Source organism: Canis lupus, chromosome 11 (genome assembly GCF_048164855.1).
Source record: "Canis lupus baileyi chromosome 11, mCanLup2.hap1, whole genome shotgun sequence".
Classification (NCBI taxonomy): domain Eukaryota; kingdom Metazoa; phylum Chordata; class Mammalia; order Carnivora; family Canidae; genus Canis; species Canis lupus.
This window is the reverse complement of record NC_132848.1, coordinates 35,095,819-35,119,453: the sequence shown is the minus strand read 5'-3', so window position 1 is coordinate 35,119,453 and position 23,635 is coordinate 35,095,819. Positions and strand designations below refer to the sequence as shown.

Genomic DNA, 23,635 nt, shown 5'->3' with positions numbered 1-23,635 from the left:
AGGAACTAAAGATCTTTCCAACAAGTCTGCATTATGCTTTCCACCCTTACTCAGAACCAAAAGATTTCGTCCCAACCAGATCGAGACTGACTGGCGGAAAACGGGACCATCCACAGGAATTTAGCATAGCCCCAGGCTATTTTGCATCCAATGTGAAAAAGTGCTAAGGAAAAAAAAACACACAACAGCTTCCTTTCAAACCATCCCTGACAGGGTTATACTCATCCTCTGCAATTATCCTGTGTTATTGTTGGGCTCCTGTGTCTTTCTTTTTTTCTCCATAAACAATGTAATTTGTCTTTGCTTTTCAGAGAGTTCCTTGGAGAAAGTGCAAAAAAAAAAAAGTTTGTTTTTCGGGATCTGTCCCCACGGTTTAAAATTGCTGGGCTCCAGGTTTTTCTGCGGGAAAGTTCCATTGACATTCTGGCACGCGGAGGGCTCTCGCCCGGCCCCTGGAGCCTGGTGTTTGGCAGCCGGGCAGGTCAGGGGCACACCTGTTGAAGACAGCCCTGGCTTGTGTTCGGCAAAAGCTGAGCTGCAAGGACAGGGAACCCGGGTGGGCGCTGGCCGGTGGGCAGAGCAGAAATGAGAGCTGGGGGCTCGGGCCGGGGGACCCGAAGCCCCAATGGGACACACCTGTTGGAAATGGCCTCACAAGGGACCCTCCAGACAGCTGGGCACTTCTGAGAGAAAATGTGCTTTAAAAACTCAGACCAAGAGGTGCCTGGGGAGCTCAGTGGCTGAGCGCCTGCCTTCAGCTCAGGTCGTGATCCCAGGGTCGGGATCCAGTCCCGGATCCCACTCCCTGCAGGGAGCCCGCTTCTCCCTCTGCCTATGTCTCTGCCTCTCTCTCTCTCGTCTCTCATGAAGAAATGAATAAAACCTTAGAAAAAAATAAACTCAGACCAAGAAAGAGTGAAAACAAAGAAGAGAAGAGTCTAGTGTGAGGGCAAAGGAGGGTGGGTTGGTGGAAGCAGGTGAAAAGGGGAACAGAGGAATGGGAGAGAGAGACAACAGGAGGGAGGAGGGGAGGGGAGAGAGAGAAACCATTAGTGGAGGGATGATACATATTTTACAGAATTCATGGCTGGGAAAAAGATTCAGCACCCCTCCCCAAACTCTGACATATTGCGAGAGATTCAGAGGTCCGTGTAGCTCAGTCTTCTATTCTCTGGGATATGGGGCAGGAGCAGCTGCCCCCTTCCTACCTCACCTCCATTGCAGATGCCAGGCTCAGCTGAGAGACCCCTGGAAGCTGCCCCCAGCCCCCTGCCTCACCACTGATAGGTGCCCACCCTCAGGAGCAGGCTTCCACACCCCCCAGAGTAAGCTCCTGGTCAGCTGAGGGGACTAAATGCCTGGTGGAGGATTTGGGACTCAGCTGGCTGGCAGCCAGGGAGTAGCTGGGGAGAGAGGCTTGAAAGGAGCATTGGAAGGAAATAAAGTTGGCAATCCTTGACTGGGTGAGTGACAGGAAAGGTAAAAAGTAGAAAACAGGAGAATCTTGTGATGTTCCACAAGGAAAAGAAAAGGATGAACAAAGAAGGGCTAGATACAGAGCCTTTAACCAAAACAGATTTCCCAACTTTATCCATCCCATTTTCATTCTGGAAAACATAGACCAGACATTTAAAAGGACAAACGTGATTCATAATCCTGCCATCAAGAGACATCTTTCAAAACAAATTTACTGAATATAATCGACACACATTAAGGGCATGTTTAAAATGTAACATTTATGGGACGCCTGGGTCGCTCATGAGTTAAGCGTCTGACTCTTGGTTTCAGCTCAGGCCATGGATCTCATGGTCATGAGATCCAACCCCAAGCTGAGCTCCGCACTGAGCACAGAGCCTACTTGACATTCCTTCCCTCTCCCTCTGCCCCCGTCGCCCTGCTTGCATGTGCTCTCTCTCTCTCTCTCTCTCAAAATAGCCTTAAAAAAATAAAATGTACTGTTTAGTAGATTCTGGACATCTACACCCATGAAACCACCACCACAATCATGCAATGATCATATTCACCGTCCCACAAAGTTTCCTCCTCCCTGTTACAACCCCTCCCTTCCATCCCATCTTTTGGCTTATTAGCTATAACTCTATGTCGTACTTTAGTGGATGCTCTTAGGGTCTCTAACATACATCGGTAACTTACCACAGTCTTCCAGGTGGGGCTTTTTTCTTCACATACCTTAGCCTCTGTAATATATGCATGAATGTATCGACTCAACACATCTTAGTCGGTGCAGAGCAGGTGCCAGATACTGAGTGTTGAGGATGGAGTGCTCACCAAGACAGACAAGCTTATGTTCTAGGAGACACACCATGCAAACAAATAATCATGTAATTACCATGGGTCATCAGACCTAAGATGGCACTGCTCATAAGTTGCACCATTATTTCACACAGCACTCAGCAAGAGAATTACTGGCAGGGAAGTCAAGGTCGATGGGCTTCTGGCATGAGTCTCGGGACTCTGTGGTGATTTTGGACTTGACCCTCAGAGCACAGGACACTATAGGTTTTAAGCGAAGAACTGATTGGATGTGTCTTGTTAAAACCTCACTCTGCCTTCCATATGAAGGACGGACTGGAGAAGCAAAGACCCCCATCAGGAGGCAATGACAAGGGTCTGGTCTGAGAGAAGGTGGTGGTTTGGACCATCAACATGGCAATGGAGCAGAGGAACAGTTCTTGAGAAATATTAAATAAGATGCATCAGTCAGACTTGGTGACTGGATGTGGACCCCAAGTCAGGAAATGGGGTGAGAACTCATGTTTCTGACATGAGAAACTACATGGACGAAGAAGCCATGCACTCTTATAGAGTGCACTGGGGGAGGGATGGTCTCAGAGGAGTAAATAATGAGTGCCTTTGAGGGCCAGTGAATTTAATAAGCTTACACCTTTCATCAGTCTTGGTTGCAATCAACACAACGTGGCCCCAGCTTGGAGGATAGCTGGTGGCTCACCAGTTCATCAGAAAGACCGGACACCCAGTCCCTGAAAATATTCAGATGAGAGAGAAGCAAAATTCCTGTGAAAACCTCCTGCGATGTATGCTGCCCTGGCATCGGCACCCAGGACACCCGTCACCTCAACCCTGGACACTCACTTTCTTCAGTATCAATGTAAATAACCTCTGATTATCTCTGTACTTCAAAGACTTACAGCTCTAAGCACAGAGTTTATGACTGGCTGAGAATAGAAGAGAGAATATCTGTGCCTCGTCCCCGAAATAGAAAGGGTATTCCAATGCCGGGGGTCAGCTGTGAGGTCTTTACACAACAGGCAGAAACGTCGAGCAACCAGTTCACTAGAGCTGGACCAGAACTCAGGAGAGAAGTCCGGGCTGGAGACAAACCCTTGGTGTCCTCAGCTTAGGGAAGAGGAATGTCGAGCCCAGGAACAGACAGCACCCTGGGGCAGAAGATAGAAAAGGGGAGAGCACTACCCATGTCCAAGACCTTGGGTCTGGTCAAGGAAGAGGACACAGTGTGGAGTCCAGGAGGCCATGGCCGGAAGTGTGAAGTGATGTGGATGCCAAGGGAGGGAGGACTTTCCTTCCGGGATTTCTTTCTTCTCTGGACACAAATGCATATTTTAACAAATCTTAATGTGCTAAGCACTTTACTCTCCCCAAATGCTCTGTGAGGTAGGTCCTATCATAATCACCCCCATGTTATAGGTGAGGAACAGAGGCCACAGGAAGTTAGGTAACTTGGCCCGAGTTACACACCCAGACAGTCGAGCTATAGAGCCCACGTGCCTAGCCTTTGCATGGCTCCCACCCCCAGCAGCTCCAGGAAGTTCAAGGGGGGTACCAGAGAGGGAGGCAAGATGTCCACAGCCAACAGGTGAAGAACTAGGCACGGTAACAAGGGAGAAGGCTCACCTATCCCAATTTGAACTTTTCTGGCTGGCTTTGGGTGAGGCAGGCAGCATTCGAGGCCATGGAGATACATACAAGCCGGACTACCAAAACTACCCATCCATCTCTCAGTGACAAGCTAGACCCCGGTGTTCTCTTAATCTCACTGCCTTGGGCTTCCAGGACACCCGCTCAAGTGGCTCCAATAGAAAAAGCCCCTGCCCCAACCAGTGGGGAACCCTAGGACTCTGATGGGCCTTCCAAAGCATAATAAGGCAGGTTCAGAGGAGCTGGGCTAAGCCAGAAAAGGTTTTGCCTGTAGACTCCATGCTGCATCCCTGCCAAGGGGCACCCCAAAGCCACCACAGGCTCTGCAGCAAGCCATTTCTGGAAGGAATTTCCACCAAGAAACAAATAGACTCTGCTATTACAAAATGCAGAGATGGACAAACCACCAGCGTGTGGTGTTTGTAACTTCCATTGCTTCTTTGGGATTACGCATTCACCCCAACAAGGGCAGGGCAGACTGTAACGCCGAATTCCAAACTACTTGGGATGGTTTGACATTCTGCCCATGCAGAGCACGTGACCCTAGGAGAGATGTCCTGAGGCTCCCCTACCAACCCTGCGGGATTCACTAAGACAGATTCGAGCCCCTACGAAACAGGTCCTCCCCACTGCGCACACCGCATCATGCCCTCATCCCCTTCTCCCATGAAGCCACCTCCCCCACGACAGATTTCTCCCTTACAGGAAGCTCTTTGGAGCTCTTGGCAATTCACTCGGGTTCTCTCCTGATGGGATATCAGGAGCTTGGCGCTAGAAGAGGCATCGGGAGACACCCGGCCACGCCTACTCTACAGACCGCAGCTACTTCCAGGCGGAGTAGGGACTAGAACCCGCAGCTCCCGGCCAGGCCCTCCTCCGTCCGCTGCACTACGCTGCCCTCTGCTGGCAATGGGGGAAATTGCCTTCCTGTCTGGGTCGCATTTTCCAGAGGCTCTGACCCATCTCCTCAGGGCACAGGGACTCCAGGGCTCTGGGTTGTACCTCTCTTTGCAAACCTTGCTCACTCCCCCTCACAGCCGTCCTCCCCTCAGAGAGCCCAGCTCCTCCCTGGAAGGCTGGGAGGAAGGTAGACATCCGTGCAAGGAGGTAAGAAAGCGCCGTGGGGCTGGAGCTGGGCTGAGGCGGCCCAGGGCCTTGGTTCTTGGCTAGAAGAGGCCCAATTCTTGGCGGAAGAAACCCTACCAGACAGAACCCAAAGATCTCCTCTGATAGAAAGCTGTGAAGTCTTAAAAGAGATTCACAAAGAGCCCCAAATTTCCATTTCTCAGGGTCACGATTCCTATTAATTCATCTCATTCGCTGCAAGGATAGAAACTCCAAATGTCTATGAGAGCCAGACAGTTGTCCTGAACAGATGGAGAAGCATGCACGGCGGGAACTATGTGAACCTAGAGGACAGAGGCCCACCTGAAGGTGCTCAGACTTAACTCCTAAGTATGCATTTTGCTGACCAACTATAGGCAGGCTTACTTCACAAGCCTCATATTTTCAACTGCCTGCTTAATGGTCCATTTTTAAGTCATATTTACTGAACACCTTCTTATTGGGCCCTGTTCTAAGCACCTTGGATGTAATAACTATTTGAGCCTTAGCCAACTCTATGAGGTAGGTGGTATCATTAGCATTATCCCCATGTATAAAGGGAAACTGAGGCATAGGAGCTTCCATAACTTTCCCTACATCAGATGGAAAGTGATATGGCTGGGATGTGGACTCACTCTGGCTCCAGAACCTAATTTCTTAGCCTCCAATATTATATACACAGTACAAGTATATAAAGTTGTGTCCTTGGACATTATGGGGTGCCGATTTTTATCTCTATGGGAAAGGAAGTATGATTTCTAGTGGACAGAGAACAGTCAATAGAGATAAACAGGTGTGAGTCTGAATCCTGATCCTACTAGCTGTGTGAACTCAGGGCAAGTTAATGAAGCTTTCTTAGCTACAGTGACTGGCTAGCAAATCAGAGATGGCCATTCTTACTCCCTAAAATAATTGCCAGGGTTAAGTGAGGTAATATGTATTTGATTTGACTCATGATATAAAACACAGATACACAATTATGGGTGGCTACTGCTGATGTTAATAACTAAGCACGCGACACTGGACTGAGCTGCTCTAAGGGTCAGTTCCTGCCTTTCTGAACTAGCTGGACATGGAAAGGATAAAGGGTCTTAAGACCCTCTAAGCTTCTACTAACAAAAGATTCAGATCAACAAAACCCTTTATCATTGTCTAAGTTTTCAGAGGGAGCTAATTAGAGGGAGAGTATTCATATAACAAAGGTGTTTATATCACATATTAATACACTCATTGGTCTTTTTTTTATTTTTTTAAGATTTTATTTATTTATTCATGAGAGAGAGAGAGAGACAGAGACACAGACAGAGGGAGAAGCAGGCTGCATGCAGGGAGCCCGATGTGGGACTCAACCCCGATCTGGGAGTCCAGGATCACGCCCCGGGCTGAAGGCTGCGCTAAACTGCTGAGCCACCCGGGCTGCCCTCGTTGGTCTTTAAATCGTGGATTTTCAGGGCTCTTGGCTGGCTCAGTCGGTAGAGGATGTGACTCTGGATCTCAGGGTCGTGGGTCCAAGGCCAACATGGGGCATGGAGCCTACTTAAAAAATAATAGTGGATTTTCTTGGTATATTTCAATGGTACGACTAGATCCCATCCCTCCTTTGTGAAATACAATGGCTAAAAAGGAAAAAAAGAAATCAGTGTTCCCAACTGAGACACCAGATGGCGCTGAGTCCTCGCTTCGAGCGGCATCTGCGACCCACGCGGCCTGACCCGCGGGCGGGGCTACTCCCCAGCTCACAGGTAGAGAGTTTGAGAACCACCCCCGATCGCTTGCTGGTGCAGCCAGGCCTCTTGCGAGGGCAGACAGACTTCATAAGAGGTTATGCGAGATGTCAGTCCAGCCTGACTCTCCCCTGCCACGCATCTAACAAATCCCGTTCCGCACCCCAATAAGAAAGAATACCCTGTGGGTGCCAGACTCTAATGGGATCTAGGAATACAGCCTTGGTTAAGACAGAAGTCATCTTCATCCCCCCCTCCCCCGGGTCTGCCACGATTTAGTCCTTCTTCCCTCGGGGAGAGTTCCTACTCGCGGAAAGCTCCCAAAGAATCCCGCACAATGAGAAAGTCAAAGAGAGTTGCAGCTGGGAGAGAAGTTGGAGATCATGGCATCACTGCACGTCTCCCTTCACACACTGGAGGACGGACAGGGGCCCAGAGACAGAAGGCAACCAGAACTAGGACCAGCTTCCTGATGCCAGGTGCTTTTCCTCCCTGCCTGCCGGCTTCCAACAACGGGGACTCTCCCAACACCAGCCAACCAGGACCATGCCAGCAAGTGAGAAAGACCGAGGCTCCTGAGTGGGGTTTTTAAAGATTTTATTGATTTATTCACGAGGGACACACACAGAGAGGCAGAGACAAGGCAGAGGGAGAAGCAGGCTCCCTGCGGGAAGCCGGAGATGGGACTCGATCCCAGGACCCCGGGATCACGCCCTGAGCCGAAGGCAGATGCTCCACCGCGGAGACACCCAGGAGTCCCGCTTCTGCATTTCTAGGAGTGACTCGGAGGGCACCAGGGCACAGGCCGGATTGCTAACAGGCGTTTCAACAGAACATTACCAGGTATTTAAACACAGATCGGTCGGGTTTCCCCACCACGTTGCCCAACAGGTGTTGCCCCGGGTGCTGGGCGCACACGCTCAGCAGGAGGAGGGCCGCCCCCCTGCGCTCGGCGAGCTCACGGCCCCGGCCCCGGCCCCCGGGCGCTCTGCGGTGACCCTGTGCTTGCTCCCGGCGTTTCGCAAATGTGCTTGGGCCGGGGGTGGAGCCTAAGCAAATCTGCGGGGAGAAGAGAAGGAAATCGTGGGCTCCATCTCCCAGTGTGTGAGCTGGGGCGGTGGGAGGGGTGGCCTCTTCCTGAGATTCAGTCTTCCCGTTGGTAAAACAGGGGTGTTAGGTTGGAGCCCCTTTGCAGCCTTAGGTGTCTGAGAGCCACCACCTGGCCCTTCAGGTATCCCTGTTAGGGAAAGGAGTTACTCCTGCTGAAACAAAGCCCGGCATGAAGTTCCCCGAGGTCATCGTCCCGTGTTCTGACCTATGTTATTTTAAACAATAAAAATACTAGTTTTTCGGGTGGCTCAGACGGTTGGGCTTCCGACGCTTGATTTCAGCCCAGGCCGTGATCTCAGGGTGGTGAGACCCAGCCCCGTGTTGGACTCTGCGCTCAGCACGCAGTCGGCTTGAGATTCTCTCCTTTTGCCTCTGCCCTTCCCCCGACTCGCGTGCGCATACACATTCTCTATTTCACTCTAAAATAAATAAAACCTTTTTTTTTTTAAGTGCATTTTCCTCCAAATTTCTTCCACCTTTTTAAAAAGTTTTTTTTAAACATCTTTTTTTTTTTTTTAAACATCTTATTTATTTATTTGAGAGAGAGAGAACAAGCAGGGAGAGGGACAAGCGACCTGGCGCTGAGCCCCCCTCTTTTACAAAGTTCTAATTACAAAATATTTCTGGCATACAAGAAGGTATCAGGGGGACCCCTGGGTGGCTCAGCGGTTTAGCGCCTGCCTTCCGCCCAGGGTGTGATCCTGGAGACCTGAAATTGAGTCCCACATCAGGCTCCCTGCATGGAGCCTGCTTCTCCCTCTGCCTGTGTCTCTGCCTCTGTGTGTGTGTGTGTGTGTGTGTGTGTGTGTGTGTCTCATGAATAAATAAATAAAATCTTAAAAATCGATCAGGAAAATGGGGAGATAGAGATATACAAGAAACAAATATAGCAAAATGTTCATTGTGCTAAGTAGTAGATATGAGTGCTCACTGAACAATTCTTTCAACATCTCTGTTTGAATTTTCATAATAAAATGGTGAGAGGAAAGGCAGTAAGAATAGTATCATGAACGCCCAAGTAGCCCCTACTTAGCCTAAGAAACCCAAATTTGGATATTCTGTCTCCTGGTCATTTCTTGATACTTTTACTACAATATATATTGTTATTTTGCATGATTTCTTAAGTTTATGTGCAAATTTTCATACTGTGCATTTTCTTCTGCAGCTTTTTTTTCACCTGGAATTTTAGTGGAAAGATTTATCTGCACTGCCATATAGGATTCTGATTTATTTGTTTTTATTACTGTTTTGAGGTCCATTGTATGAACAAGTGACAATGTAGTTACTGATTGAACAGGATGCCAGACTTTTTTAGGTGTTTCTAATTTTTTTAGTTACAAACAATACTGTTATACCCATTCTTTCCAGGGCTCCATATCACCTTGTATACATATGAAAGGTGTGTGAGATTCTGTGTGGTAAAGAGCATGGCCTCTGAAGCTTCTGGCACAGATGGATCCAGGCATTCAAAGTTTGTCACCAGGGACCTGTCCGTTACCACATCTAAGCTCTGCTTTCTTCCACGCTGGCTTCATTCTCAGTGTCTCTTCACACAGAGTGGACCCTAGTGGCCCTGAGCTTAGGTCCTGCCACTTTGGCAGCCCCGATGGACAGAGCACACCCCTTTCTAGAAAGTTCCAGCAGTAGTCAGTAGACCAGATGGTGACATGTGTTCATCTGGAACAAATCAGACCAGAATGGGATTTCTCATTGGCCAAAACTGGGTCATGTGTTCGTGGCCATGGTCAGTCTCCTCAGAGCCAGATGGACTGAGGTGGGGAAGGGGTGACCCTCTAAAGAAAACTAGGGGAATTGTTACCTACTGAAGGAGGACTGCCTGCTGGGCAGGCCACCGCCAAGGCCCAGGACCTCATCGGCCCCTCCCGCCGTGTCCGTGTCATGCCACGTGTGATTATACACCATGTCCTCTGCTGGGCTGGGTGGTTCACCTCTCATCCTGTCTCCCAGGGCAGATGCAGTTTTGCACCCTGTTCATAATAGCCACTTGTGGAAACAATCCCTCGAGCAAACACAGCCTGGGCAGGGGTGAGGGCTGGCAAGCGCGGCCTTTGTGGCTTTCATCTCCTCTTCCACGGAGCCAGCCTGGAGGCAAACGGGAGAACATCCCCACCCCCCCGCCCCCATGGAGAGCCCAAAATGCACCGCCTGGTTCACAAGTCTCCGTGTGCTCGAACATCTGCTGTCCATGGAACACCCATGAGCCGTGTGTGAGTTTATATGTAAGAGACAAGAATTACCAGGAAGGAATGGATCCAGCCTTCAGCGTGTATTTTAACAGGGTGGATTTTGTGGTATGTGAAGTATATTTTAATAAAGCTACTATTTTTTAAAGGAACACCAGGTCTTCTACGGCATGATTCCACTTACATGAAATTCTAAAATGGGCAAAAGTAGCCTATGGTGATAGCAGCCAGGATAGTAGTTATCTTTGGGGGTTCTAGATGGCGGGGCATAGGAAGTCTCTGGTATGTCTTGATCCGGTGGTTAGTATGTGATATAATGTGTAAAAGTCCATTCAGCTGTGGACTTCAGACACTCATGCCTTTAAAGCATGCAAGTTATACTTCAGTGAAGAGTAACCCCCCCAAAATGCTAGGTGTTTTTAAGCGGAGAAAAGAAACCAATCCATAGTAGCTCAGAGCACAGTTTTTAACTTAAGACCATTGGGTTCTAAATCTGACTCTACTACTTACCAGCTGTGACTAGTAAGTATGTAGAACAAATTACTTAACCTCTCTGTGCCTCAGTTTCTCCACCTGAAAAATGAGGCTAACACTAGTACCCTCATGATGACTGCTACAACAGTTGAATTGAGTTAATCCTCACCCTCAGAACAGTGGTTGGCACATAGTAAGTAACTCAATAAACGTTAGTGTTACTGATGTGGGCTAAGCATGGTGTTATTGCTGTGGACAGAGATAAAAGACACACCCCTATCATCCACGGAGTGCACCAAGCAGACAAGAAAGCAGTTGTAAGCCTGAAACGTAGGAGTTTGTAGGAAGATCTCCCAAATTCAGCCTTCAGGGAGTTGGGGAACTCTGAGTAGAAGGAAAATGTGTATGCAAAGGCACTGGGGTGAGGAGTGGTTCATTAGGTTGGCACACCCCCCAGCAGCATACACAGCAGACGAGGCCAGAGGGCAGGAAGAGAGCAGTCAGAAAGCTCTCAGCCACACCACGGAGTTGGGATTTCCTCCTGAAGCCCAAGGGGAGACACTGAAGGACTGAGTGAGAAGAGTCACGGGCAGATCTGCTTTTGAGAAGGATCATGCTGGTCACCCATAGGGAATCCCCTGAATGGGAGTCAGAGACGGAGGCCACTTGAGCCGTTTCTGTGTCTCAAGACATGTGCTGCAATTTGCACACTTCTGTTTCCTTCCATCTGGACTGCTGGTCTCCTGCCCTGGACCATGAGAATCCTGAAAGCAGGGAGCCTGTGTCTTAGTCCCATCCTTGTATCCGGCACAGCCGTGCTCCCTGACGTTGTTGAACGAACACTGAGTGCAGGCCCATGCTTCTGCCCCCAGTTAACATGCGGGGCATGGCGAGGGGCTACTCCTGGGACTCAGATGGAGTCGAGGAGCCCAGAGGGGGCGGCTGTGTCAGGGCTTCAGCAGGAGCAGATGGGGACACTCAGAGACACAGGGTCCCCAAGCTTCTGGCTCAAACAACGAGGGAGGGGTGTGGCCCCATCTACTCCTAGGGGCAATGAAGGCTTTGGTTGGGGACCTGTGAGATGTCTGGTAGGGTTGTGTCCAAATGTTCCTGGAAAAACAGATCAGTAACTCAGAGGCGTGCTTTGAGGAGGGCAGGGTGATTTCAAACTATTTGCACGCTGGAGAAGCGCGATGCCCACTCAATGAGAACTGTCGTGGCCCCGGGTTGGGGCAGGGGTGCTACGCCATGCATTGCTGGACTGAAAGTCTAGGGGTCATTAGGGAGGGCTCGGGGCTGCAGCTCTTCACAGAGCAGCACAGAAACATTTCAATCTTTTAACCTCTGGGAGGACTGGCTCTGAGCAAGCCCGGAGCTCTCCGCACCAGGCGAGGGGCTGAGCTGCACCCTCTCCCCCGTGACTTCAAGCCACCATCACAGCCACCCCGTAAGGGGTCTGCACCCTGGTCGCCGGCACCAAGCGCCTTGCCCTACGTGCTGACAGCCCTTCCTGGGGAATCAGCTGCGGGCTCTGATCCTCGCACTGGGCCTACCTCAAGGGGCAGGGAACCCGGTGACCCCAAGGTCTCCGTCACGCATCAAGGCCTTCCCACGGCCTCGTCAAAACTGTTCTAACCACCCTGCAGAACCGAGGCAGAACTGGCCAATCCCCCCGTACCTCCTTAGACCTGATTATAGCACCTGTAGTTCCCGGGGACAGCTGCGAGCTCGCCAGCCCCAGGACGGTGCTCTGTCTGGCCATGGGCTCAGCTGTGTTCACTGGGTGAAGGAACGAGCAGACACATGAACAAGGCTGATTGATCTGTGACTGTTACCTGGGGTAAGATCGACCCCTAACGGCCCCACCACGGCAGGAGTATGTGAATTCATAATGCATTTTTTCTTCTCACCTTCTGAATTTAACTTATTTCTCTAACCCTTAGTAGAGATTTTGTGTTATAATATTAAATGACAATCTATTTGGGGCACCTGGAACGCTCAGTCATTGGGCGTCCAACTTTTGATTTCAGCTCAGGTCAGGATTTCAGGGTCGCGGGATTGAGCCCTACATCAGGCTTTACGCTCAGCACAGTCGGCTTGTCCCTCCCTGTTCCTCCCCCTGCTTGTGCTCTGGCTCAAATAAATAAAATCTTTAAAAATAAATAAATACATGACAATCTATTAAATCACTCTATAGTCTGAGATTAAAGACTACACAAATGGTGTCAAGAGGAAGGTCTCAAGACAAATGCCTGATACAACCAACCAACCTGAAAAGAAACCAGAATCTCATTTTCTCCATGCTTGGAAGTTTAGGCCGTCCAGCACCCTCCACAATGGAGGGCCAAACTGGTTCCTAAACTAGTGTTTTCTATCAACTCTTCTACTTTAAAATAAAATTACAAATTATTTCTAACACCAATAAAGGGCCCATCCTGATTTGCAAACTGCTTTGGAAAAACATCAGCTAGGAGTTGTGACACCTTACGGACGCTGCCTCGGGACCCAGAATGACATATACAGAGTTCAGGGATGAGGGGCCCCTCCTGGAGGGCAGGAGACCACGTTCATGCAGGTCCTCCTCTCCCTCTACACCCTGGATGGGAGAGAAGAGCTCCTGCAGCCTCAGGCTCTGGAACAGGGCAGCAGGGGCCCTACCCTCGTGGTGGTGGAAGGTGGAGTTTGCTGTCACAGCAAAGAGCAAGATGGGTTCAAACCTCAGCCCTGCCTCTTCCTAGCTAATAATGATCTCCCGTGATGCCTGCCAGCCTGCTGGCCCTCTAACACAGGGAATGATGCCGCCCGCCTAGCTCCGGGGAATGTTAGGAAGATACAGGGGCCTATTCAATGCTTAGCACAAGGCAAAGCACATAGGGACTTAACAAACAGTATCTGAAATCACTTTTCCCAAGGAAAATGGAGGCTGAAGGTCACAAAGATGGTCTAAGACCAAAGTTCTCAAGTGGGGCTGCACTTTGCAACCCGAAGGGAGCCAGCCCTCTCCATTCACGGAATTGAGACCCCTGGGGGCAGGCCCAGGGATTGCTTCAAATGCCCAGGGATTCTAGAGTTAAGTGGAGGTGGAGACCCTCTACAGACTAATAAGAGTTGGAGTCAGGGGAGGACCTGTAACAGTCAATCAAAAATCTGTCCCCAGGCGTAAGAGTGAGGCCATCTTGGTTGTAGAATTGAAACGAAGTCTTAAAATTGATAACTTCCCGATCTTTCTAATCAACAAAATACATCACAATTGCTAAATTCTCAGAAAGCAACCACTCTAGAAAAGTCGTAACAAAGCTCAAGTGTTTATTAAGAATTAAAAATACTGTAAATAAGCCATACAGTTCATTTCACAGTAAACTAAACAAATCTTTTTTTTCTCTTTTCTTTTTTTTCTTTTTTTCTTCTTTTTTGAAGGGCAAGACAGCCATAAAAGAACAGTACAGCTGGAAGGGAAACAGCAAAAAACTACAGAAAACGCACACATTCCTCCTCACTGACAGATGGGGTCTGCTCTGACAGCAGACCTCTTCAAGGACATCATGGTAAAATAAAAATACTAGGCCTCCATTCTCTGGGGGAGACAGCCCATGCCTCTGTGGACAGCTCTCATAACACATTTCTGGAAAGAAGCCAAGGAGTCCCCTTGCTGAGATTCTAAACCTATGTATCATCTGGGGGCCCTACACAGGTCGGCCACAGGGGTCTCTGTGTGGTGTTGTGCCTTCACATTCAGAACCATCTGGATTCTTTGCATAGTTACCTTTGAGATCACAGGATGATCCAGAAATGGAAAAGACACCACCCCACACCACGGGAAGTGACCATCAAGTCAAGCAGCTGGTTCTGATTAAAATCCAAGGGTCTTGTTCCCCTCCTAAATCAGAGCTGACACTTGAGAGTTTTAACCAGTTTAAAGTGGAAGACAAGAAGTGAGTGACAGCTCATGAAAACTTTGGCTGGAAGTATTTTTAAAAAGTAAAATTAATTTTCTTTAAAGAGAATTAAAAAGAAAAGTGCCTACCCCCCCCACCCCACTTTTTTTTTTTTTTAACTTGAAATCAGCCAGCCAGGCAAGGTTTTCTGAGGTTATAGTTAATCTGCTTCTGTTAATCCTCAGTTGAAGCCATTCTTCTCCTGACACTAGAGACATCCTTCCTAAAAGATACCTCTGATTTGCAGGGGCCAGGCCTTGAGGAAAACCACTCAACACAGAAGCAGAAAACTTGAGAAACCAATGATGTGTGGTAATCATCATAAATAAACTGGGCACAAAACTAAAATGCCTTGGTGCTCGGGGAACGGGTGTCACCGCTTTTTAAGAGGGGCCAAGAACGTGGAGGGTAGGGTGCATGGGAGAAAACAACACATTTTTGGTCATGAGACACTGGACTTTAAATCTGCACCCTGCACACGCAATTCATTCAGACTTTTTCATGAATCTTTTCCACTTTCAAAAACAACCTATCTAGGTCATTTCTCAGGTCATCTAGCAAGCCCTTAGCTGATTCCAGGTTGTTCTCGTTGGTTTCTATTTTCACTGAGTAGGCAACCAAACTGTCCACAGCAGTCCTGAGCATCCTCAAGTCCGACTCCACTTGGCTGACTGAGGCTTTGAGGTTGTCTAGAGAAGAGAGTCTGTCCAGGAAGTCCTGAGGCAAGGGGGCCGCCCGGGCCGGGTCCTGACCCAGCAGCGTCTGCACCTGCTCTTGCACCTTCTGGAGAGCCTCCACAGTGCTGGGGAGCTCACCCACACTTCTCTTCAGCTCCTCCACGTCACTGTAGAGCGAGAGCTGGGCCTCCCCCAGGCTCCTCACCGTGCTGGCCAGGCCACCTGTGTCAGCCTCCAAGGGGCCCAGGCCGGCCACGTGCTCCTGCAGGGTAGCCAGGCGCCGCTCCTGCTCCTCGCTCTTCGCCAGCAGGGTCTCCAGGTTCTCGCTGTGGCGTGCACAGGCCGTCTGTACAGCGTCTACCCCATCTTCCACAGTCTGGAGCCTGGAGTCCAATCCCTGACTCTTCTCCTGGAGTGCCTCTAAAGACTCTAAGTTTTTATAAGCCCCATCTTCTTCCGGCCTCAGGGCCTCAGTTTCTAGGTGGTGCAGCTCCTCCTTGAGTTTCCTGATCTCCTCAGGAAGGCGGGAGGTGACCTCCTCCGACTGGAGAAGCTTCTCTGTGAGGGCCTGCAAGGTGAGGTGCTCCGAATTGGCCGCCTCCTTGAACTTCTGCTGCTCCTGCTTGAGGCTCACCAGCTCCTTGACTTCAGTGTAGACGTCAGACTCCAAGGTCTGGAGGCTGCTTCTTAGGGCCTCGATGTCCTTTTCTCTGGACTTCACAGACAACTGTGTTTCCTTCACAACTTCCTTCAAAGCTTTCAAATCCTGCTTGTACCCCTCGGAGTCTTCCAGAGAGGCAACCTTCGCCTTCACATCGTTGATGTCCTTCTGGCTCCTCTTCTGGACCTCGGTGAAGATGGCAATGTTGTCATTGATGGACTTGGTAAGTTCCGTCAGCCTTTCCTCCACCGTGTTCTCCAGAGACGTGAAGTCCCGCTCCCGGGCATCCTTCACCACATGGATGCCATCAGAGAGGTCTTTGAGAATCTCGTTCTGGAGCTTCTGCAGAACTTCACTGATCCGGTTAATCTCACTCTCCCCTTGCTTCACAGCTTTCTCCGTGAGGTCTTGTTTATGCTGGGAGCTTCTCAAGATGGACTCAAAAGTCCCAAATGTGGCTTGAAGAGACTGCACCTGTAACCAAAATCCACAGGTTAACTGCTGAGACAAGCTGATGAGTTTTATGCAATATGGCTATATTTTTTTGCCTGCCCAGCTTCCAGGTCCCTCTTCTGGAACAGAACAATAATTGTCTTTGGAGAACCTTCCCTCCACATACAGTCCATGCATTTTGGGGGGGACCAACCTAAAGGCTCTTTCCAAGTGCTTCAGGAGTCCTCTCTCCCGAAGCCACAGTGATCAGCCCAGGGATGGGCATATGGCCTAAGGTCGGCCAGTCAATTCCAAGATTCCTGTTAAAACGACTGGTAAAGAAAACTTTTTTCTACTGGGATTGCCAGCTATAGGATGAGGGAAGCCCGGAGAGGCTCAGACTGGCACATGAACACCAGACTACGAATCAAGCCAGCCCAGAGGGCAAATCTGAGAGAGGCAAGACCAGGTCCTGAAGACACGACCTGGATCTCTGGACACAGCTGTACCTGAAGGAATTTGCTCTTTAACTTTTTTGTTTCAGTCAGTATGCTCTTGTTCTCCCTCCCTCCCTCTCTCCCCCTCCTTCCCTCTAAGCCAGTTAGGCTGTGTTTCTAGCTCTTGCAACTGGAAGTCTTACAACTTTTTACAGGAAGAAAGCTGAGGCACATGGGAGACACTGGCCTAAGAGGTAAGAGCAAGGGTCAAGTGTCTGGCTTGCCCCTTCTAGCTGTGTGGCCCCAACCAAGTCACTGTCCTCACCCGAAAATATGACTGTGGTCCAGATGTTCCCTTAGCATTCTCTGGCTTTGTGAGCACATTATGATCCTGTTTGCCATGACACACACATTCTAAATAAACTCTCCCCTAACCAAGGTCTGACCTGGGAAACTCTCCAGGTGCTGGTTTGATGTGCCAAGCCTGACAGGCCGATGACTATTGGCACGCAGAGCTACCTAAAATGCTTTCTTGAAAAAAAAGGAAAAAACAAACAAAAAAAGATTCTGAATCTCTCAAGTCTCCAGTTCTAACCACCAATTCACAGGAACATGCAAGAGAAAAATACACCATGAGGGTGCAATCAGCCACACTCACAATGTGGGAAGTTCTACATGACAAATAACCAGGATCTTCAATAGTTAAATGGCATTTTTAAAGAGGGAAAGACAGGAAACTATTAAAAGAGTTTAATAGTTTAAAAGAGATTTATCAACCAAACGTAATGTGTGGACTTACATGGATCCTGACTCAAACAAAGCAACTATAAAAAAGATATTTTTTAAGGGGTCAGGGAAATCTGATTTTGAACTAGGTATTAGATGAGAATCAAGCATTACCATTAACTTTGTTGGATTAACTATATTGTGTTTTGCCAAAAGGAAAGGGAAAAGAAGGAGCTCCTATTTGTTAAAAATAAATCCTGAATACTTTGGGTGAACTAATGCATCAGTCAAAATTTGATCCTGGTTTGATATCCACTGGGTCTGCAAGGGCAACACCAGCCCTCCAAAGGGCCTGGACCTGCACCACCAGCGTTTCTGTAGGCCTGCGCCCACTGTTGCCTGCTGATTCTCCCGACTGAGGACAGGCCATCCTCTCTGCCCAGGCTGCAGCCATTCGGCACACCTGGACCATTTCCCAACACCCAGAGCTCTGAGAACAAGAGAGACCAGGTGGACACCCAAAAGGGGTGGAAGAGAAGGTATGGAGTCACACTGCTCTGACTCCAGCCCCAAAAGAACAAAACAAAATGGGAGGGAAGAGGTGGTAATGGAATGAAACAATAGGAAAAAAAAAAAAAAAAGCATTATTGAAACTGGGGTTCATTATATTGATCTCTTCTGTTTACACATGAATACTTCCATGGCAAGAAGTGAAAAAACAAAATAGCATGAGCTCTGGAACCAGACTGCCTACATTTGAATCTTGGCTTGGACACTTCCTAGCTATGTGATCTTCGGCAAGTTACCCAGCACATCTGTGCCCTGGTTGCCTCTGCTGCAGGATGGGAACAAAAACAGCATCTGACTCCTAGGCATATCTTGCAAGCATTAAGGGAGCAAATATATCTAAAGCTTTAATTGTGCCTGACAGATAGTGAATGATCAACCAACGGCAGCTATAGTCTTCATTACTGTTTAATCTTTCTTCTGGGAGTACCTCAGAAGTCAGGAGATTCTGAGACCACCCTTAGCCCAGTGCCAAAGGTTAAAGCTACAGAAACCACAAGAGGATGCCTGGACTCTAGTTCCAGCCCCACTTATAACCAGCTCTGTGAGCACAAATAAGTCACTCACTTTCCAGGTCCCAACTCCTCGTCTATTAACAAATAGGTTTCTAAAGTCCCTTTTGGTTTCCAATAGTCTTGTGATTTTAAGACACATTAGAATTAGGTTTTCTAATTCCAAAATACTAGACAAGTTCCCTGTTCAACGAAATATAACCGGAGTCATAAAGGATAATTTGAGAAGGGACCAAGGAGAGCTCACCTCCAAAACTAAGTTATTCAATCACAGCACCTGTCTGTTCTGTAATCACTCAGAAGAGAGGCACAAATGGGTAAGCACAGTACCTGCAACATGGCATTCATTCAGTGTTTTCTGAATGAATCAGGAATTGATTAATAGCGCAAAACCTGACGAAGACTGAACTGGTCCATTTCCCCTCTGATCTCTGTCACCCAACCTGGGCTGGCTCTTTGCAAATGGCCAGGAAGAGGACTTGATCCAAAATTATGGATGAAACCAAACACACCAACCCCCAACACTGTGAAAAGAACATAGAAATCACCCCCCTATTGATGGTGCTGTGAGCTGCTCATCTTTACATGCAAAGACCTCATTATAATCAATATGCAATGGATGCATCTGTTCCCCCAACATATGTGGGGTGGCCACTAAATGGTGGGCAAGACACCAGAGAAAAATAATGGCTAGAACAGATCCCCACACTTTGAGGAGCTCATAGCACGGGGGAGATAGTGGTGGCTGACGTTCAAAAGGCCACTTCCTGTACAGTAAAAAATAAGCAAAGGACTTCAGAGACATCATCTCATTACAGCCTCAGAATAACCTCATGAGTTGGTGGCTCCCACTGATTTCCAATTTACAAATCTGAAGACTGGTAAATGGTCATGTTGAGCATCAAAATCCCAGAACATATGACGTCACACCCTGTGCTCTTAACCTCTAGTGGGGGAGCTGGAGCAGAGGCATGTTCAAAGTGCACTGAGTGCCTGGACGTGATGCTGCTACACCAGGAGTCCCGACTCCTCCAGAGCCGAGATGAAAAAACAAAGAAATGCAACCAGAGAACTCCCTCTTCCACAAAAAGCTGCTCATCTCATTCAACTGTCCCTCCTGGGCCTAAGCCTACTCCTATCACATTACGCTACCCTGGATCCGCCAGGCCAACATAGGCCCTTCACAGCCTCAAGTGAACTGCCAACATTTTCTGAAGCCCGCACCCATTGTGCCCACTGAATATTCCATGTGAGGAATATGCCCAGGCTGCGGTCATTCAGCAGACCTGGGGCTTTCCCAACACGGAGAGCATCTGCAGAATGAGACCAGTTGAGCACCCAGGGGAGTAGAGTGCTTCAAGTCACACTGCTTTGACTCCGATCCCAGTTCCCCAACTTAGGGTCTGTGTGTGACCCTCAACGAGTAGCACACCTGCTCCAGGCCCAGCTGGCCCACCTGTGAAACTGTGCTACTAAATGGGACATGCCTGCAGGTGGCTGGAAGCACTTACTAGAATGCCTAGACCATAAGGAGTACTAATTATGAATAATATTATAAGTATACGTTCCTGCTAAGAACCAAACCCCACCCCTCACCTAACATCATAGAGTTAAAAAGGGGCTCCAACTGAGGCTGTTAGAGGAGCCGTCACTCTTCAAAGCAAAATAACTTACTTACCGGCCACCTCAGAGGTGTAGACAAAAGTAGCCACACACAATGACAAACCTTAATACTGTTTTGGGCACATTCTGAGTTCCACGTCACTGAACTAAGCTTTAATGAAACACCTACCATGAATCTGGCGGGGCATGGGCAAGATAACAAAATGAACAGACAAATGGTTAGGAGTGTTCTAGGAGCTAACTGCAGTATGAACCCCAGCCCTGACCCTTACTAGCTGTGGAACCTTGCAGTGACTCTGCCTCCGCGTGTCTCACTCCCCTTGTCTGCAAGAGGAGGATCTACTAGTGCTCACCTCTCAGGGCTGTTGTGAGAGTCAAAAAAGAGGAGTACAGAGTAAATACGAGGTCTTATGTAACAGCTTGATTACACTGCTAAATTAAAAAGAGAGGTCAGGGCAGCCGGGTGGCTCAGCAGTTTAGTGCCACCTTCAGCCCAGGGTGTGATTCTGGAGACCCGGGATCGAGTCCCACGTCGGGCTCCCTGCATGGAGCCTGCTTCTCCCTCTGCCTGTGTCTCTGCCTCTCTCTCCGTGACTCTCATGAATGAATAAATAATAAAATAAAGCCTTTAAATAAAAAAAATAAATAAAAAGAGAGATCACTATTTCAACAGTTGACAGCCAGGTGGATCCTTAAAAATCTGGATGGAGCCCTCCCCTTGCTGTGCTGATAGGAAAAGTGAGCCCAAAGCAGAATGTAACATGCACTTGGCTTTGATAGAGAAGAGGCAGGAGCCAAGAAGAAGGGAGAAGCAAGGGAGAAGCAGAGAGAATAAAGCCCTAATTTCTTCAACTTGATATTCAAGACCTCCCCCATCGGGGCCTCAACTTCAATCTCCTGGCTCGCTACTTTCTAAACGTTACTTGGCTACAGGCAGGGCAGTCGGTCACCTGCTGTCCCTTCAACATACTCGATAGCCTCCCTCGCTTTGTGTCCACTCCCTCTCTCAACAGCTACTGACCATCAGCTAGGTCTAGACTGGCACTGGGCCACTGGGATACAGGCCTAAGCCACATCTCTCTTCTGAACTCACACAGCAGTGACCCTTACCTGAAACCTACTTATGTGCTGCTCTGCAAACATGATTTGCACCTTTTACACCTCTGAACCCCCCTCCCACCACCACCACGGGGCCAACATGCAGCCATATCACTATCAGAATTCAGTAAGTACTGTGATTGATTGGTAACTGGGTGGATGAAAGATGGGAAATGAGAGGCTAGTGGTTATATACTCCAGCAGTCTGTCTGCTTCTTAAGAATGATTTAACATCAGGATAGGCAAAGCAGCAGTGCCTACTCAATTCCCTTAGAAAAGCCACCTCCCTTGGCCTGCAGCACAGAGCAGGCTGACTCATTCCAGTTGCTCTGCCAGTCTTAAGAGGAAATTCCTAGTCCTGCACACTCCACAAAAGTCGATAGAAACTTGGCAGGGCAGGCAGCATGCTGGGAAAAGGAGGCAGCAGTTCCGGGCTCAGAAGTGGTGGCGGGATTTTTTGTTTCTATCATACAACCAAGTTTCATTGAGCAATAATATTAGTGGAGGCCGGAGGAGGAGTGGTGAGAGTGAAGGGGCTGCACTTGGTGTGGAAAAAAAACAGACAGGGTGGAATTGAAGAGGCTCTGGGGAAAGCTGGGTCCATCCATACCTGAGAGAGGCCTCTGGGGACCCCAAACCTGGCAGCGGCCTAGACAGTCTGTCTCACCAGCCTGGGTCTTTATCAATTCACTTAATCTCTGTGAACCTCAATCTTCTGGCCTGGAAAATGGAGTCAAAACTGCCACGACCGCTCCCTCCCCACCAGGGTTGCTGTGATGATTAGATAGTGAGTAAGCCCTCTTCACATCTTGCAAATGTGCCTTGCGGTATTACTCACCAGTACCCTCCAGTATCTGGGGCCTTTCCTCTAGAGCTGGCACATTACTTCAAAGGCCCACATGGGGACACTGGTCCGCTAGCAGACAGGCGGCCAGAAGCTAGGGAATATTTCATTTGAACTTGGCCAATGAGGAGGATTACTTGCGTTTCCTCCTCCGGCATCGGGATCTACTAAAGCGTAGCTCAGGGGTCTCCCGCGGGGCAGCCCAGGTGCGGCCTTGCCTTGCCCGGGCTCCCGGGGATGCGCCGAGGTCCCTTCCGACCTCCCTTTCACACGACGCTGCCCATTCGGCGGTTCCTAATCCAAAAAGAATGGGCTCCCAGGGCCGGGCGGCTTCCTTACAGGCCACCGCTAATGCCCTGTGACAGGCCCTTGGCCCACCCTGGCCGGCCGGCCCGACCATCCTCGCGGCGGCCCAGCCCCGGGCCGGTCCTCCGCGGCCATTAACAAAGGGGTCCGGGGGCCGCCGGGCCCCGGGGGCTCCGGGGCGGGCCAGGGCGGCGGGGCCGCGGGCGGGGGAGCCGGGGGACCCACCTTCTGCTCGACGCCCTGCAAGCCCTGGCCCAGCTCCTCCCTCTGCCGGGAGAAGAGCTGGTGGCCGTGCCGGACCTGCTGGACCTCCTCCAGGACGTGGTGGACGCACCAGCCGGAGAAGCCGGCCGCCGCCGCCAGGGCGAGGTAGAAGAGAAAGTTGAGCGCGCGGCCGAGCCTGCGCGAGCAGGACGCCGAGGAGGCGGCGGCGGCGGCGGCGGCGGCGGCGGAGGAGGAGGAGGACTTGCCGCCGCGGTGGCCGCCCTTGCCGTGCGCCTGGTTCTGCGGATGCTGCGGCGGCTGCTGCGGCGGGTGCGGCGCGGGCGGCGGCGGCTGCTGCTGCTGCTGCGGCGCCGGCGGCGGCTTCTTCGCCACGTCATCCGCGCCGCCCGACGGGTGGGCGCCCTTCTCCGCGGGGCTCGCGGCGCCGTGGCCGCCCTTGGAGCCCCTTTGTTTGGCCGCGGGCATGGCGGGCGCGGCGGGTGAGCGGCGGGCTGCGGGGCGAGCGAGCGAGCGGGGCACGCGGCCCGGAAACTTCCTCGGGCTCCCCCGGGGCTGGGCGAGCGGCACGCGGGCGCTGCCGGCGTCGGAGCGGCCGAGAGAGCGGGCGAGCGGCGGGCGGCGAGGAAGGAGGCCGGACCAGGCAGGAAGGAGGAGGGGGCCTGCCGCCGCCGCCGCCGCCGCCGCCGCGCCGACCCCGCCTCCCGGGAAGGGCGGCCGGAGACCGAGCCGGCAGGGCCTGCCACGCACGCTGGGCCGCCGGGCCCCTCCCCCGCCGCCGCGACCCGCGGGAGGGGGCGGGCGCCGCGGGGTCCACGCGGACCGGCTGGGGGCGTCCCAGGCTGGTCGAGGCCGGGGGAGGGGGCGCCGAGGGGAGGGCGGCGGCGGGGGGCGGGCTGAGGCGGCGGGAGGGGGGGGAGGGCGTCCCAGAGGGGCCGCGGGGCCCGGGGGGGTCCCAGCGGGGGGGGGGGGTGTCCCAGCGGGATCCACGGGGCCTGGGGGCGGGGAGGGGGGGTGTCCCAGCGGGGGGAGGGCGTCCCAGCGGGGCCGGGGGGGTGGGG

At 50.7% G+C, this 23,635-nt stretch overlaps 1 protein-coding gene across 1 annotated transcript; it reads right to left on the bottom strand.

Annotated features, from left to right (window-relative positions):
• Window positions 1-13,820: 13,820 nt before the first annotated feature.
• CKAP4 (cytoskeleton associated protein 4) lies at window positions 13,821-23,182 on the bottom strand. Its single transcript, XM_072844246.1, has 2 exons — window positions 22,578-23,182; window positions 13,821-16,281 (listed from the first exon to the last, which is right to left on the bottom strand). The coding sequence occupies exons 1-2, from the start codon at window positions 23,040-23,042 to the stop codon at window positions 14,959-14,961; spliced, it is 1,788 nt and encodes a 595-aa protein (XP_072700347.1). The 5' UTR covers window positions 23,043-23,182; the 3' UTR covers window positions 13,821-14,958.
• Between the last annotated feature and the right edge of the window lie 453 nt (window positions 23,183-23,635).